We start from the raw sequence: 11,169 nt of genomic DNA on the forward strand, positions 1-11,169 counted from the left end.
CACGCTGCTCAAAGCAAGGGCAAAGTTTGCAATGTTCCTCATAAAGTCGATGCACGTAACGAGCGGCCAAGAAGACCGAGGACAATCCTCGCATTACGATTGGCGGACACCACACACGGCGAGTTTATAGCAGCATCGATGCCTCCGTCCCCGTACACGGGACGCGCCGCTCCCCTGCGGTCCGACGGAGCGTAGCCATAACCTTTTTAACTGTCCTCTGAAACTGAAATTGACGACTGCGCCAAGTCGCGTAAAAGGTTAATTTCGGGGTGGTATTTTTTTATAATTTATTATTATTATTTTTTTTTTTTTTTGAAGGGAACGACATCGCTCCTTTTCTTTTACGAGTTTCATTTGGGACAAACGCGCTGCCTCCCTCCCCCCTCTCCGGGCGCCATCCCGTAAAAATGGAGCGGCTTTATGCTCTTCTTAGGGCCTAAGGACACATTCGAACGCCGACGCGAGCGTTGTGTTTACGCCAAGCGCACCAGCGACCGCGGTGGTCATTCCAACCGCTCCAGAACGACATATAGTAAACTCCTAAGTAGTAAGAACCTTCTTTATAACTGCCTTACTTAGAAATGAATTTATTGCCGCGATCTTTAGTTGTCCCCGCGTTCGGGAGAGCTTTATCATACGTGGAATGGATACACTGACTCTGAGCATGGTCTCCGAGATTACTAGTGAAAAAAACTCCCCTCCGGCCGTTCCATACGCGTACCGACCAGCAGAAAAAGGTTAATTACTCTGTTTCTGTAGTGCTCCGCCAGGCGGCTGTACTTTCCAAAAAAACACTGCATCAGCTTGTGGTCGGACACGAGTAAACAAGTTGGCCAGACGCAAGATTCCTTCACCACATGATGATGATGATGCTGATTTTGTGGTTCCCAATTGAAAATTCCATCAAGATACGTAATTTGGGACACTGACTGCCAGTCAGCAGCCTTGGTGGAACGTGATGGACCATCAGACGTCATCTCATGGTCCATCAGATGACGTCTGACTGCCACTGCCAAGGGAATTTCATCAACAAGGGCAGCATTTATATCAGAGTAAAGCTATACGCACTGATAGATATCGCCAAATGCCTCGATCAAACAAAATGTTCGAGGAAAAAAAATAAAAAAGCAGGACCACCGCGGATTGAACCCGCGACCACTTGCATACAAATCGAACACCTCAACCCCTATGCTAAGCCATCGCTTGGGAAACTCGATTTGATCATTCGTTTAATACGAGATGCTTCGGCTGCAAATGCAGTTAAGTCTTCAGCATGTTATGCAAAGCACTCGTACATCACTCGCCGTACTTCAGTTCTACTCACCTGCCATGTAGAGTACTTTCGCGTCGTAGAACGATCCTTTCGCTCGCGCGTCTCCGGCCCTGTAGACCTGGTACACCCTGTCGTCTTCAACTACACCGCTAAAGTCCCTTACATCGTCGGAACTCACAACAGGCTGGGTCTTGTCGAGTAGAAATTCTACTAAAACATAAGACGTTGTAGAGCCCGGGCAGAATCGACAGGTTGGAGCAAGCGGGCAAACAAAACGAGTCGAGAGCGATCGTTCATGAAAGCCTCTATTGCTTCGCCGAGCTTCGCCGAGCTTCGCCGAGCTTCGCCGAGCTTCGCCGAGCTTCGCCGAGCTTCGCCGAGCTTCGGCCGAGCTTCGGCCGAGCTTCGGCCGAGCTTCGGCCGAGCTTCGGCCGAGCTTCGGCCGAGCTTCGGCCGAGCTTCGGCCGAGCTTCGGCCGAGCTTCGGCCGAGCTTCGGCCGAGCTTCGGCCGAGCTTCGCCGAGCTTCGCCGAGCTTCGCCGAGCTTCGCCGAGCGTCGCCGAGCTTCGCCGAGCTTCGCCGAGCGTCGCCGAGCGTCGCCGAGCGTCGCCGAGCTTCGCCGAGCGTCGCCGAGCGTCGCCGAGCTTCGCCGAGCTTCGCCGAGCTTCGCCGAGCTTCGGCCGAGCTTCGGCCGAGCTTCGGCCGAGCTTCGCCGAGCTTCGCCGAGCTTCGCCGAGCGTCGCCGAGCTTCGCCGAGCTTCGCCGAGCTTCGCCGAGCTTCGCCGAGCGTCGCCGAGCGTCGCCGAGCTTCGCCGAGCTTCGCCGAGCTTTTTGACGTACAGTCAGAGACAATCGATGTACAATCAGAATCGCCACCAAGACATCTTGATGACATTTCGCGGCGGCCGACTGCCACCAGAAAACCATCAGAAAGCCGACAAGTGGAGTCTGACTGGAGTTTGACTGTCGGTCAGAGTAACTTGTTGGCCAATCAGACATGTTTGACGTACAGTCAGGCACAGTCAGCGGTCCACTAGAAAACATTGACTGCCAAACAGGGTTACATGGATGGAGTTTTCCTTCGGGTTATTTCCTTTGTTTAAATCGGGGGGTACCGTCGGGTATTTGGCACCTAACCAGTGGGGTTTGTTTATGCCCGCTGCTGAACAAGCAGCCATCGGTTCTTTTGGTTGTCTCCAACACATTGCCCCAGCCTCCGTTTGCCATCGGCTTAGCGACGGCGCATTTGCTGCCGTTAGTCCCGCCTAAAGTAAGTGGACGTCCCACCGGCAGAGCCTTCCTCGGGCAGCGAGCGCTACCACGCGGCGACAGTGGCGGAAGGCCATTTGGCAGTCTTAGTGTTATGGACTATTCCCCTACACGAAAGGATGTAAGGAGTCTGTCGTCGCTATCGGGAAGTGCATCAAAAAGTCCCCCAAAACCCCTTCGCGGGTTTCTTAGTTTTCAATCCTGGGTTAACTGATTGCAAAGCAAACAGGCTACCGCACATCCACGACAGCTGTTTTAACGCGCCGCCTAATAAACCGCATATGTTGAGGACAGCCGCGCATATCAGTCTCGCGCAGCACCCACTAGATGGTCGCAGTTTCGGTAACGTCGGATCACACCACCTGAGTCCAGAGGTTGACATTTTAGGTCATCCTCACTCACCCCCACCCTTACAGCCACACTCACCTAAGCCCCTCTGTTAGGTCCCAGGACTTTCGGGGAAACTGTGTTCTGTATATATATTCTTGTATGGTTTTTTTCTTGTGACGGGCTCAAAAGAAAACAGGGGTCCCGGACACGAGTCCCGGACGCGACGGCAATTAACGAATTTCGAAGTAACCCGAATCTCGGGCACCAGGGTTGGAAATGTGGGGAGTCGGCGAGAAGAACCGCCGGGTCGGAACGACACGGCGGGGGGTGCGGAGCGACCCGGCGAGGTGACAGGCGATGCTGACCAGACGCCCGGGAAAGTGGGGACGATCCCTGGAATTTTGGGGGCGCGCGGGAAAGAGGAAGTGAGTTTACGCTGAGCATCGGAGGGGGCAAGACGCCACCAGGACTCCGAGAGGTCTCGCGTAGCTCCTAAGATCTGTAACCCAGTCCGTAACTATATATGTAAATAAATCATATATATATATATTCGCAACCTTCACCTGGGTGTCCCTCTGCGGCTACATCTCCGTTGGCCAAGGCGGAATTGGGGGTTGCCATCATCATATCGGCGGCAACCCGACAAAGAACATCAGCCTCTCTCAACGACACCAGCAAGAGAAAGAGGAGGAGAGGAAATTTACTGGCGCAGTCGGCAAGGATTCCGCCACCGCCTTTCGGATGAGAAAGCTGCCTTCATCACAAGGGACACCAAGAGCTTTGCAGGTGAAGATGACGAATGACTGGGACTCGTCGCCGTTGGAGTGACGAAGTGAAGCTGCGACCCTAGAAGGACGTCGAGTGTTTGGCTGTCGCCGAAGGTGTGACAGTGGGCCGCAGGAGTTCCTTGGGCGCAGACACCTCAACGTCCGACTGTCGCCGTGAGTGCGGCGTGGGGTCAAGAACACCAGACGACGTGGAGTGCCCGGCAGTCACCGTAGGTGTGATCAGGAGCCGCAGGAGCTCGCCGGACACAAGACGTCAGGCCGTCGCCAGGGTTGCGAAGAAGGCCAACGAGATCGTCGGAAAGTGCTGAGTGTCCGTCTGTCGCCGGTGGTGCGACAGCGAGCTGGAAGAGCTTGACGGATACGGAAACAAGCATCCAATCGTCGTGGAACTGCGACGCAAGGTCGACGAGACCATCGGAGAACGTTCACTGTCCGGCTGTCGCCGCAGGTGCGACGAGGAGCCGTGGAAGCTCGCCGGAAAAGAGACGTTCGACCGTCGCCGCAGGTGTGACGGGAAAGCAGCTGGTGATTGCTGCAGACACTGCTCCTCAAGACATCTGATCTGCACAGTGCCACAAGTCGGCAGCGGCCAAGCCTGGTGCAGCTATCCGGGACTAACAGCGGCCCGTGATCGTGGCGATCACGACAACCAGGTGGGAGGTCCCTTTGTTGTTCTCCTCTGGGCGTCATGTTGGGTACGCGAGCAAACACCAAGAAAGGCCAGTCGTCTGAAAGCAGTAGTGAATTGGGGGCAGAAGGGGAGTCCGATATGGACAGTAACGCTTTGCAGCTCCGAAATGAACTAATGGAGATGGAGATAGAGAAGCTAAAACTGGAGCTGGAAGTGGCTAGACTTGCCAGGGCGCAGGACACCACGTCGGGAGCCAGCGCTGCCCGAACGGAGGGGGACGAGGTACTTAGGTACTCGCGGATTGTAAGGGGCGTATTGTCCAACATGCCAGAGTTCGAACCGTTGGTGCCTTCGTGGTTCTCCGGGGTGGAGAGTATGTTCAATAGCCTTCACGTGCCGGAAAGCATCAGGGGCGCAATGATCCTCCCCTTCCTCACGGAGAGAATGAGATCGGTCGCAAACCGAATCGCTGCTGACGCGATGCCGTCGTACGACGACTTAAAAGGAGCGGTGCTTGAGGAGCTTCAGCTTGCTCCAGCGGAGTATCGGGAGCTGTTTTACAAAGCTAGAAAGGACGAAAAGGAGTCCTGGGGACAGTTTGCATCTCGTCTGGGCGATTTTCTTGGTTATTATTTGAAAAGTAGCGAGGTGACATCTATGGAGATGCTGAGGCAGCTGCTGATAGCTGATCAGCTAAAGCGCACGATGCACCGAGACACGAGAGCATATGTCGACCTGAGCGAAAAAGGAAAATGGTTACCGCCCGCAGAAGTGGCCAAACTTGCGGTAAACTATGAACGAACGCAGAAGGAATCGAGGGCTAAACAGGGGCCACCTTTCCCAAATCGCGAGGGGAATAAACCGAGTCTGAAAGATAAAGGCGTGGCTTCTGGTACAGAGAAAAGAAGCTGCTTCGGATGTGGAAAGTTGGGGCACATTTGGGCCAACTGCCCGAAGCCTAAGGATAAGGTCTCTAAAGGCGGTACCGTTGCTGGTGTAGGGCGCGATCGCAAGGAACAGCTACGGAGGGTGATGGCAAACGATAGGGACATCGCGACAAACACTTCTATTGGGTCACGAGTCCAATTGGTCCCGTTGGTATTCGAGCATAACAAATTCCAGGGGAGGTTGGATTCGGGGGCGGATATCACGGTGATCAGGCGGAGTGTGATCCAAAGTGGGAGCCTTGAAACTTCGGGACCCATTGTTCTCCGCGGAGCCTTCGGTCAGTCAATAACAGCTGACTTGATGTACGTGCCGCTGCGGGCCGACTGTGACGAGTACGACACCGGACCACAGGTTATAACCCTGTGCGCGGTAACAGAGGAGCTGGCTGAGGGAATTGACGCGCTCATAACACTCGACGTGTACGATGAACTCCTCAGGGCGAAAGCCGAGTTTGAAGCTGAAGCCGGTGATCTGGGCCCCGACCTGCCCGAGAGGCTCGGGGGTGAGCCAGTAGACTTTGAGGAGAACGAAATTCAGGCCGAGGTGCAGTTCGTGGCGAGTCCGGCTGATGCAGGAGAGGGTACAAGCGTAACAGAATTCCGCAGAGAGCAGCTCAACGACGAATCACTCAGGGATGCCTGGAAGGAGGCTGAAAACGGGACACACGGCATGGTTGTGCGCGAGGGGCTCCTGTATCACAAAGATGACGTTGATGGCCGACATTGTGAGCAGGTTCTGTTGCCGGCGTCCAGGCGCGAAAAGGTGCTCGAGCTCGCGCATGACTTCCCATGGGGAGGGCACTTTTCGCAGAAGAAGACCAAAAAGAGAATAAAGGGCGCGTTCTTTTGGCCAACGATGGCTCAAGATGTCAGGAAACACTGCCAGTCGTGCCATGCGTGCCAGGTACAGTCGAGGGCAAACGTACTGGATAGAGTGCCGATCACACCGCTCTCGCGGCCTGAGCTACCATTTCAAACAATTTTCATAGATTGTATCGGGCCGCTTGACCCTCCTTCGGCAAGGGGTCACCGGTACGCGCTTTGCATAGTCGACTTGTGTACGAGGTGGGCCGAGGTAGTCTGTCTGAGATCATTGACGGCGCAAGCAACATGTGACGCATTGGTGGGTGTGTTCGCCAGATTCGGAACGCCACAACTGATCTGCTCGGATCAGGGCACAAACTTTGTGGCAAAACTGACGCGACTGCTAACAGAGCGGCTGGGGGTGGAGATGCGATTCTCGACTCCAGATCACCCCCAGAGCGACGGTCTAGTTGAGAGGTGGAATGGGACTTTGAAGGCTATGCAGCGTCATGTAATTCAGGATCACAATCCACTGAAGTATCTCACCCTCACATCCCCGAGCAGCGCGCGTCTCACGCGATGGTCCCTTGCGCTCCAGCGCTACGAGATAACTATATCGCATATTAACCAGTGTGGGATGCGTTGTCTAGGCTTAGAGTTGCGACCTAGAGACGGCGGGCCTTGAGGTGTGGCTCCGGGCTGACATGACGTTCGGTGGAGTGATCTCTAGGGCCTCCCATATGAGTTGTGCTAACCGTATAATATTATGTGCTAGTGCTAATGCATGTTTTTTTGTGTGTGTGTTTGTGTTTCCGTGTTTGCTTTTACTACAAATGTACCGGAAGGGTAGAGCTTCATTTTGTAATACGGGAAGGTTAGAGCTAATCGCCGTTCCAGGCTGCACGGTGAACACTGCGCGTCTATGTCCTGAGACTTTGTGTTTTTGTTTTGGTGTGTTGCTCGTTCTTGCAGCCCGAGCAACACAGTTGGGGGGGAGATGTTAGGTCCCAGGACTTTCGGGGAAACTGTGTTCTGTATATATATTCTTGTATGGTTTTTTTCTTGTGACGGGCTCAAAAGAAAACAGGGGTCCCGGACACGAGTCCCGGACGCGACGGCAATTAACGAATTTCGAAGTAACCCGAATCTCGGGCACCAGGGTTGGAAATGTGGGGAGTCGGCGAGAAGAACCGCCGGGTCGGAACGACACGGCGGGGGGTGCGGAGCGACCCGGCGAGGTGACAGGCGATGCTGACCAGACGCCCGGGAAAGTGGGGACGATCCCTGGAATTTTGGGGGCGCGCGGGAAAGAGGAAGTGAGTTTACGCTGAGCATCGGAGGGGGCAAGACGCCACCAGGACTCCGAGAGGTCTCGCGTAGCTCCTAAGATCTGTAACCCAGTCCGTAACTATATATGTAAATAAATCATATATATATCTTTTCGCAACCTTCACCTGGGTGTCCCTCTGCGGCTACATCTCCGTTGGCCAAGGCGGAATTGGGGGTTGCCATCATCATATCGGCGGCAACCCGACAAAGAACATCAGCCTCTCTCAACGACACCAGCAAGAGAGAGAGGAGGAGAGGAAATTAACTCCCTCACTCACCCTCATCCTCACAGCTACACTTACCTTCATCCCCTCTCTCACCCTCACAGTCACACTCACCTTCAGCCCTTCACTCACCCTTAATGAACCTCAGGGCCCTCATGCCCCTCACGGCCCTCACGTCCCTCACGCACTCATGGCCCTCACGCCTCTCACCGCCCTCACGGCCCTCGCGTGCTCATGTTTCTCACGCCCCTCACGCACTCATGGCCCTCACGCCACTCACGCACTCACCGCCCTCACGCACTCATGGCCCTCATACCCCTCACGCACTCATGACTGTCACGGCCCTACGCACTCACTACCTCACGGGCCTCACGCACTCATACCCTTCACGCCTCTCCTACACTCATGGCTTTTACGCCACTCAGGCCCGCTTCAGACGGGGCAATTTCGCCCAGCAACTTGACGTCGCAACACCAGCAACACTGGCCGTCCGCGTTAACATGCCGCAACCAATTGCTGCAATTTGCCGTCATCATCATGCAATTTTATTTTTCTTGCACTATTTAGACACACAATTACGCGCTATAAACGTGTTTTTATGCATTTAAATCTCGTTGAGAATACTAACTCATCTTACTGAAACGGCTGATTTCCAAAAACGACCAATTTCAAACCATAACCAAGTCTTTTGTTGTCATCATCACCGGCACGGGGTATCACGTGAAAATATTGCGTCCCTCATTGGCTGCACCCGCTTCAAACATCTGCAAATCGCTCCGAGTTGTTCGCTTGTTTCGAGCCGAACCCGATCTCAGCAATTCGTGTCGATATAGCGAAAGCTATGGAAAAACCCGCCAGGCAACACCACAATTGCTGGGAAAGTTGCTCCATCTGTAGCGGGCCTCACGCACTCACCGTCCTCACGCCCCTCACGCACTCATGGCCCTCACATCCCTCACGCACTCACCGCCCTCACGGCCCTCATGCACTCATCCCCCTCACGCCCCTCACGCACTCATGACCCTCACGCCACTCACACATCCAGCGCCATCACGCCCTTCACGCACTCATGGCCCTCACATCCCTCACGCACTCACCACCCTCACGGCCCTCACGCACTCATCCCCCTCACGCCCCTCACGCACTCATGACCCTCACGCCACTCACACACTCAGCGCCATCACGCCCCTCACGCACTCAGGGGAAAGGAAGAAGTCGAACTTATCGTTGCTGATCCTGAGCTCGTCTCTATATTTTTCCTTTTTAATCAAAGTTCTCACCTCCCTGGCCAGCCAAACGCATTTTCTTCGAATTGAGTCGATCGCTGATCTGCCATGGCCGAAACCGGCCCTTCCTCCGGCCAGGACATACCTTCAGTCGAAATGGAAGATCTGCCTATGGGTATGTCAAGTGCTCCGAGCACAATCTCCTACTACGAGAGCATCTCTGACGATCCCGGTGACGATTTCGACCCATATAATCTGGTCCAGAGTCGCAAAAAACGCAAAGCTTCCAGCAGCCCCGAGACAAGTAATAAGACCGTCAGGAACACGAAACAAGAACATCCCCACCTTGTAGTGGTACTGAAGCCAAAAGATCCATCCAAAATAATCGCCACAATCAATCCACTGAAAATCACCGAGAAGCTCGAGATGACTGCCCCAGATAGAATCATCCTTGTCAGGCCAAACCGAAGGCTGAATCTACTTGCTATAGACACGAGAAACAGAGATGCGACAAAAGCTTTGCTTGCACTGACCACCATCGGAGGCATCCCTGTCCAGGCCTACGAGCCTTTTCCCCGTGAATCGGCCATCGGAGTTGTATACGGAGTACCGTCAGACATAAACGACACGGAACTTCAGGTGGCTATACGAGCTACGGCGCCTGTTATCTCCGTTCGTCGGCTAGGCACGTCCCAAGTTGTTAAGGTTGTCCTCAACACAGACATTTTGCCGGAATACATCACGATTGGATATACAAGATACAGCATGGAACCGTTTGTAGAGAAACCTCGCCAATGCTCGAAGTGCAATGGGTTTGGACACATTCGAACCGCGTGCACGAAAGAGTCACGTTGCACACGCTGTGGAGGACCACATGAACGCACCGGCTGCAATGCAGACAACCCCCTCTGCACGAACTGCGGTAAAGCCCATGACTCGACATCTCATCTTTGTCCGGCATACCAAAGAGAACAAAAGATATACAAGTACAAAAGCCAAGCTAAAGTTGGCTATGCGTCCGCGAAAGTGGCGCTGCTCGCATCGAAAGAACAACTGGCAGAGAGACCCCTAAAACGACTGCGTCAAAGGAAAACAAACCATCAGCTCAAGAACTCCCAACGAGCGAAGACTCCTCATCAGCCAAGCAGTCCAACCTGAGACACCTGCAGAAATACGCGAAGAAAAACACGAGTAATCCCCCAATCAAGTGGAACAGTGATGATGAATTTCCAACTCTTCCCACACAAGTTTCAATATCCACTGATAAATCAGAAGGAGAAACCAAACGACCCGAAAAGAAGTCTACACGACAGTAACCACCAATGTCTGAGGCCAAGATTCAGACAGTTGTCAATGTCATCCGCAATCTTCTTTGCTCTTGGGATTCGCCTATAGCCAAAGCGCTTATTACGTTGATTGATGCTGTCCTTTCATTCGTGATGCTCTGGTGTCACTAGATAAATTACGAAGTGAGGCCACTGTCCTTCAATGGAACGCAAGAGGTTTTCGAAATAGGCTGTCAAATTTTCGGCAATTCCTCTTCAAACACAAATTTCCTGTAGTAGCAATTTCGGAATCAAGAGTAGGACCTAACATCAGATTATCTGGTTATGAGCTTCTTCACTCCCACAGAGAAACCGGTCTTAGCAGAGTATTACTCGGCATTCGAAAAGATCTAACATTTATTGAGCACAATATTTCGTCCCATAGGACAAATGAATATATTGCTGTGACTATAAAAAAGGCGATATCTCATTCAGTGTTATAACTGGTTATATACCTCCTCGAGCAAAATTTGACACTAAGAGACTTGAAGCTATTCTCCAACAAACCCCGCCACCACGTCTTCTGACAGGAGATTTTAACGCTCACCACACACTGTGGGGAAGTGCGAAGAATAATGCTCGAGGAAGGGCATTACTTGGAATTACGCTAAATCATGATCTCGTAATACTAAATGATGGAAGTCCTACATTCTTTAAAGGTGCATCAGTGAACAGCCCTTTAGATATTTCGTTTGCATCTTCACGTCTTGCTGAAAAAACTACATGGTTCGCTGACATTGAAACTCACGGAAGTGACCATGCACCGACATACACCACAGTGAGAGGTCTGCGTTGTTCCAAACAACGCTTCTCGGTACCTTCTACCGACTGGAAAATATTTCAAGAAAAAATGGAAGCTGTCAGTTTTATGCTCACTGGAACAGAATCTTTTGTGAATGCCATAACATCTTCCACTTCAGAAGCAACAAAATATTTCAACGTGACAAACACGCAGACAACGGTTGATGGAGAATATGAGCGTCTTCGTGCCATCCGTCGAAGGGCTGAACGAAAAGCGAGAAAA

General features: G+C 52.9%; 2 protein-coding genes across 2 annotated transcripts; both read left to right on the forward strand.

Annotated features, from left to right (window-relative positions):
* The first annotated feature begins 4,347 nt into the window (after window positions 1-4,347).
* LOC120838812 lies at window positions 4,348-6,726 on the forward strand. Its single transcript, XM_040208881.1, has one exon. The coding sequence runs from the start codon at window positions 4,348-4,350 to the stop codon at window positions 6,724-6,726; it is 2,379 nt and encodes a 792-aa protein (XP_040064815.1).
* Window positions 6,727-8,928: 2,202 nt separating this feature from the next.
* Window positions 8,929-9,978, forward strand: LOC120838813. The gene has a single exon (XM_040208882.1). It carries the CDS (start codon window positions 8,929-8,931, stop codon window positions 9,976-9,978), a length of 1,050 nt encoding a protein of 349 aa, XP_040064816.1.
* The last annotated feature ends 1,191 nt before the right edge of the window (window positions 9,979-11,169 follow it).

This window comes from Ixodes scapularis, unplaced genomic scaffold (genome assembly GCF_016920785.2).
Source record: "Ixodes scapularis isolate PalLabHiFi unplaced genomic scaffold, ASM1692078v2 PGA_scaffold2__306_contigs__length_199485367, whole genome shotgun sequence".
Lineage (NCBI taxonomy): Eukaryota > Metazoa > Arthropoda > Arachnida > Ixodida > Ixodidae > Ixodes > Ixodes scapularis.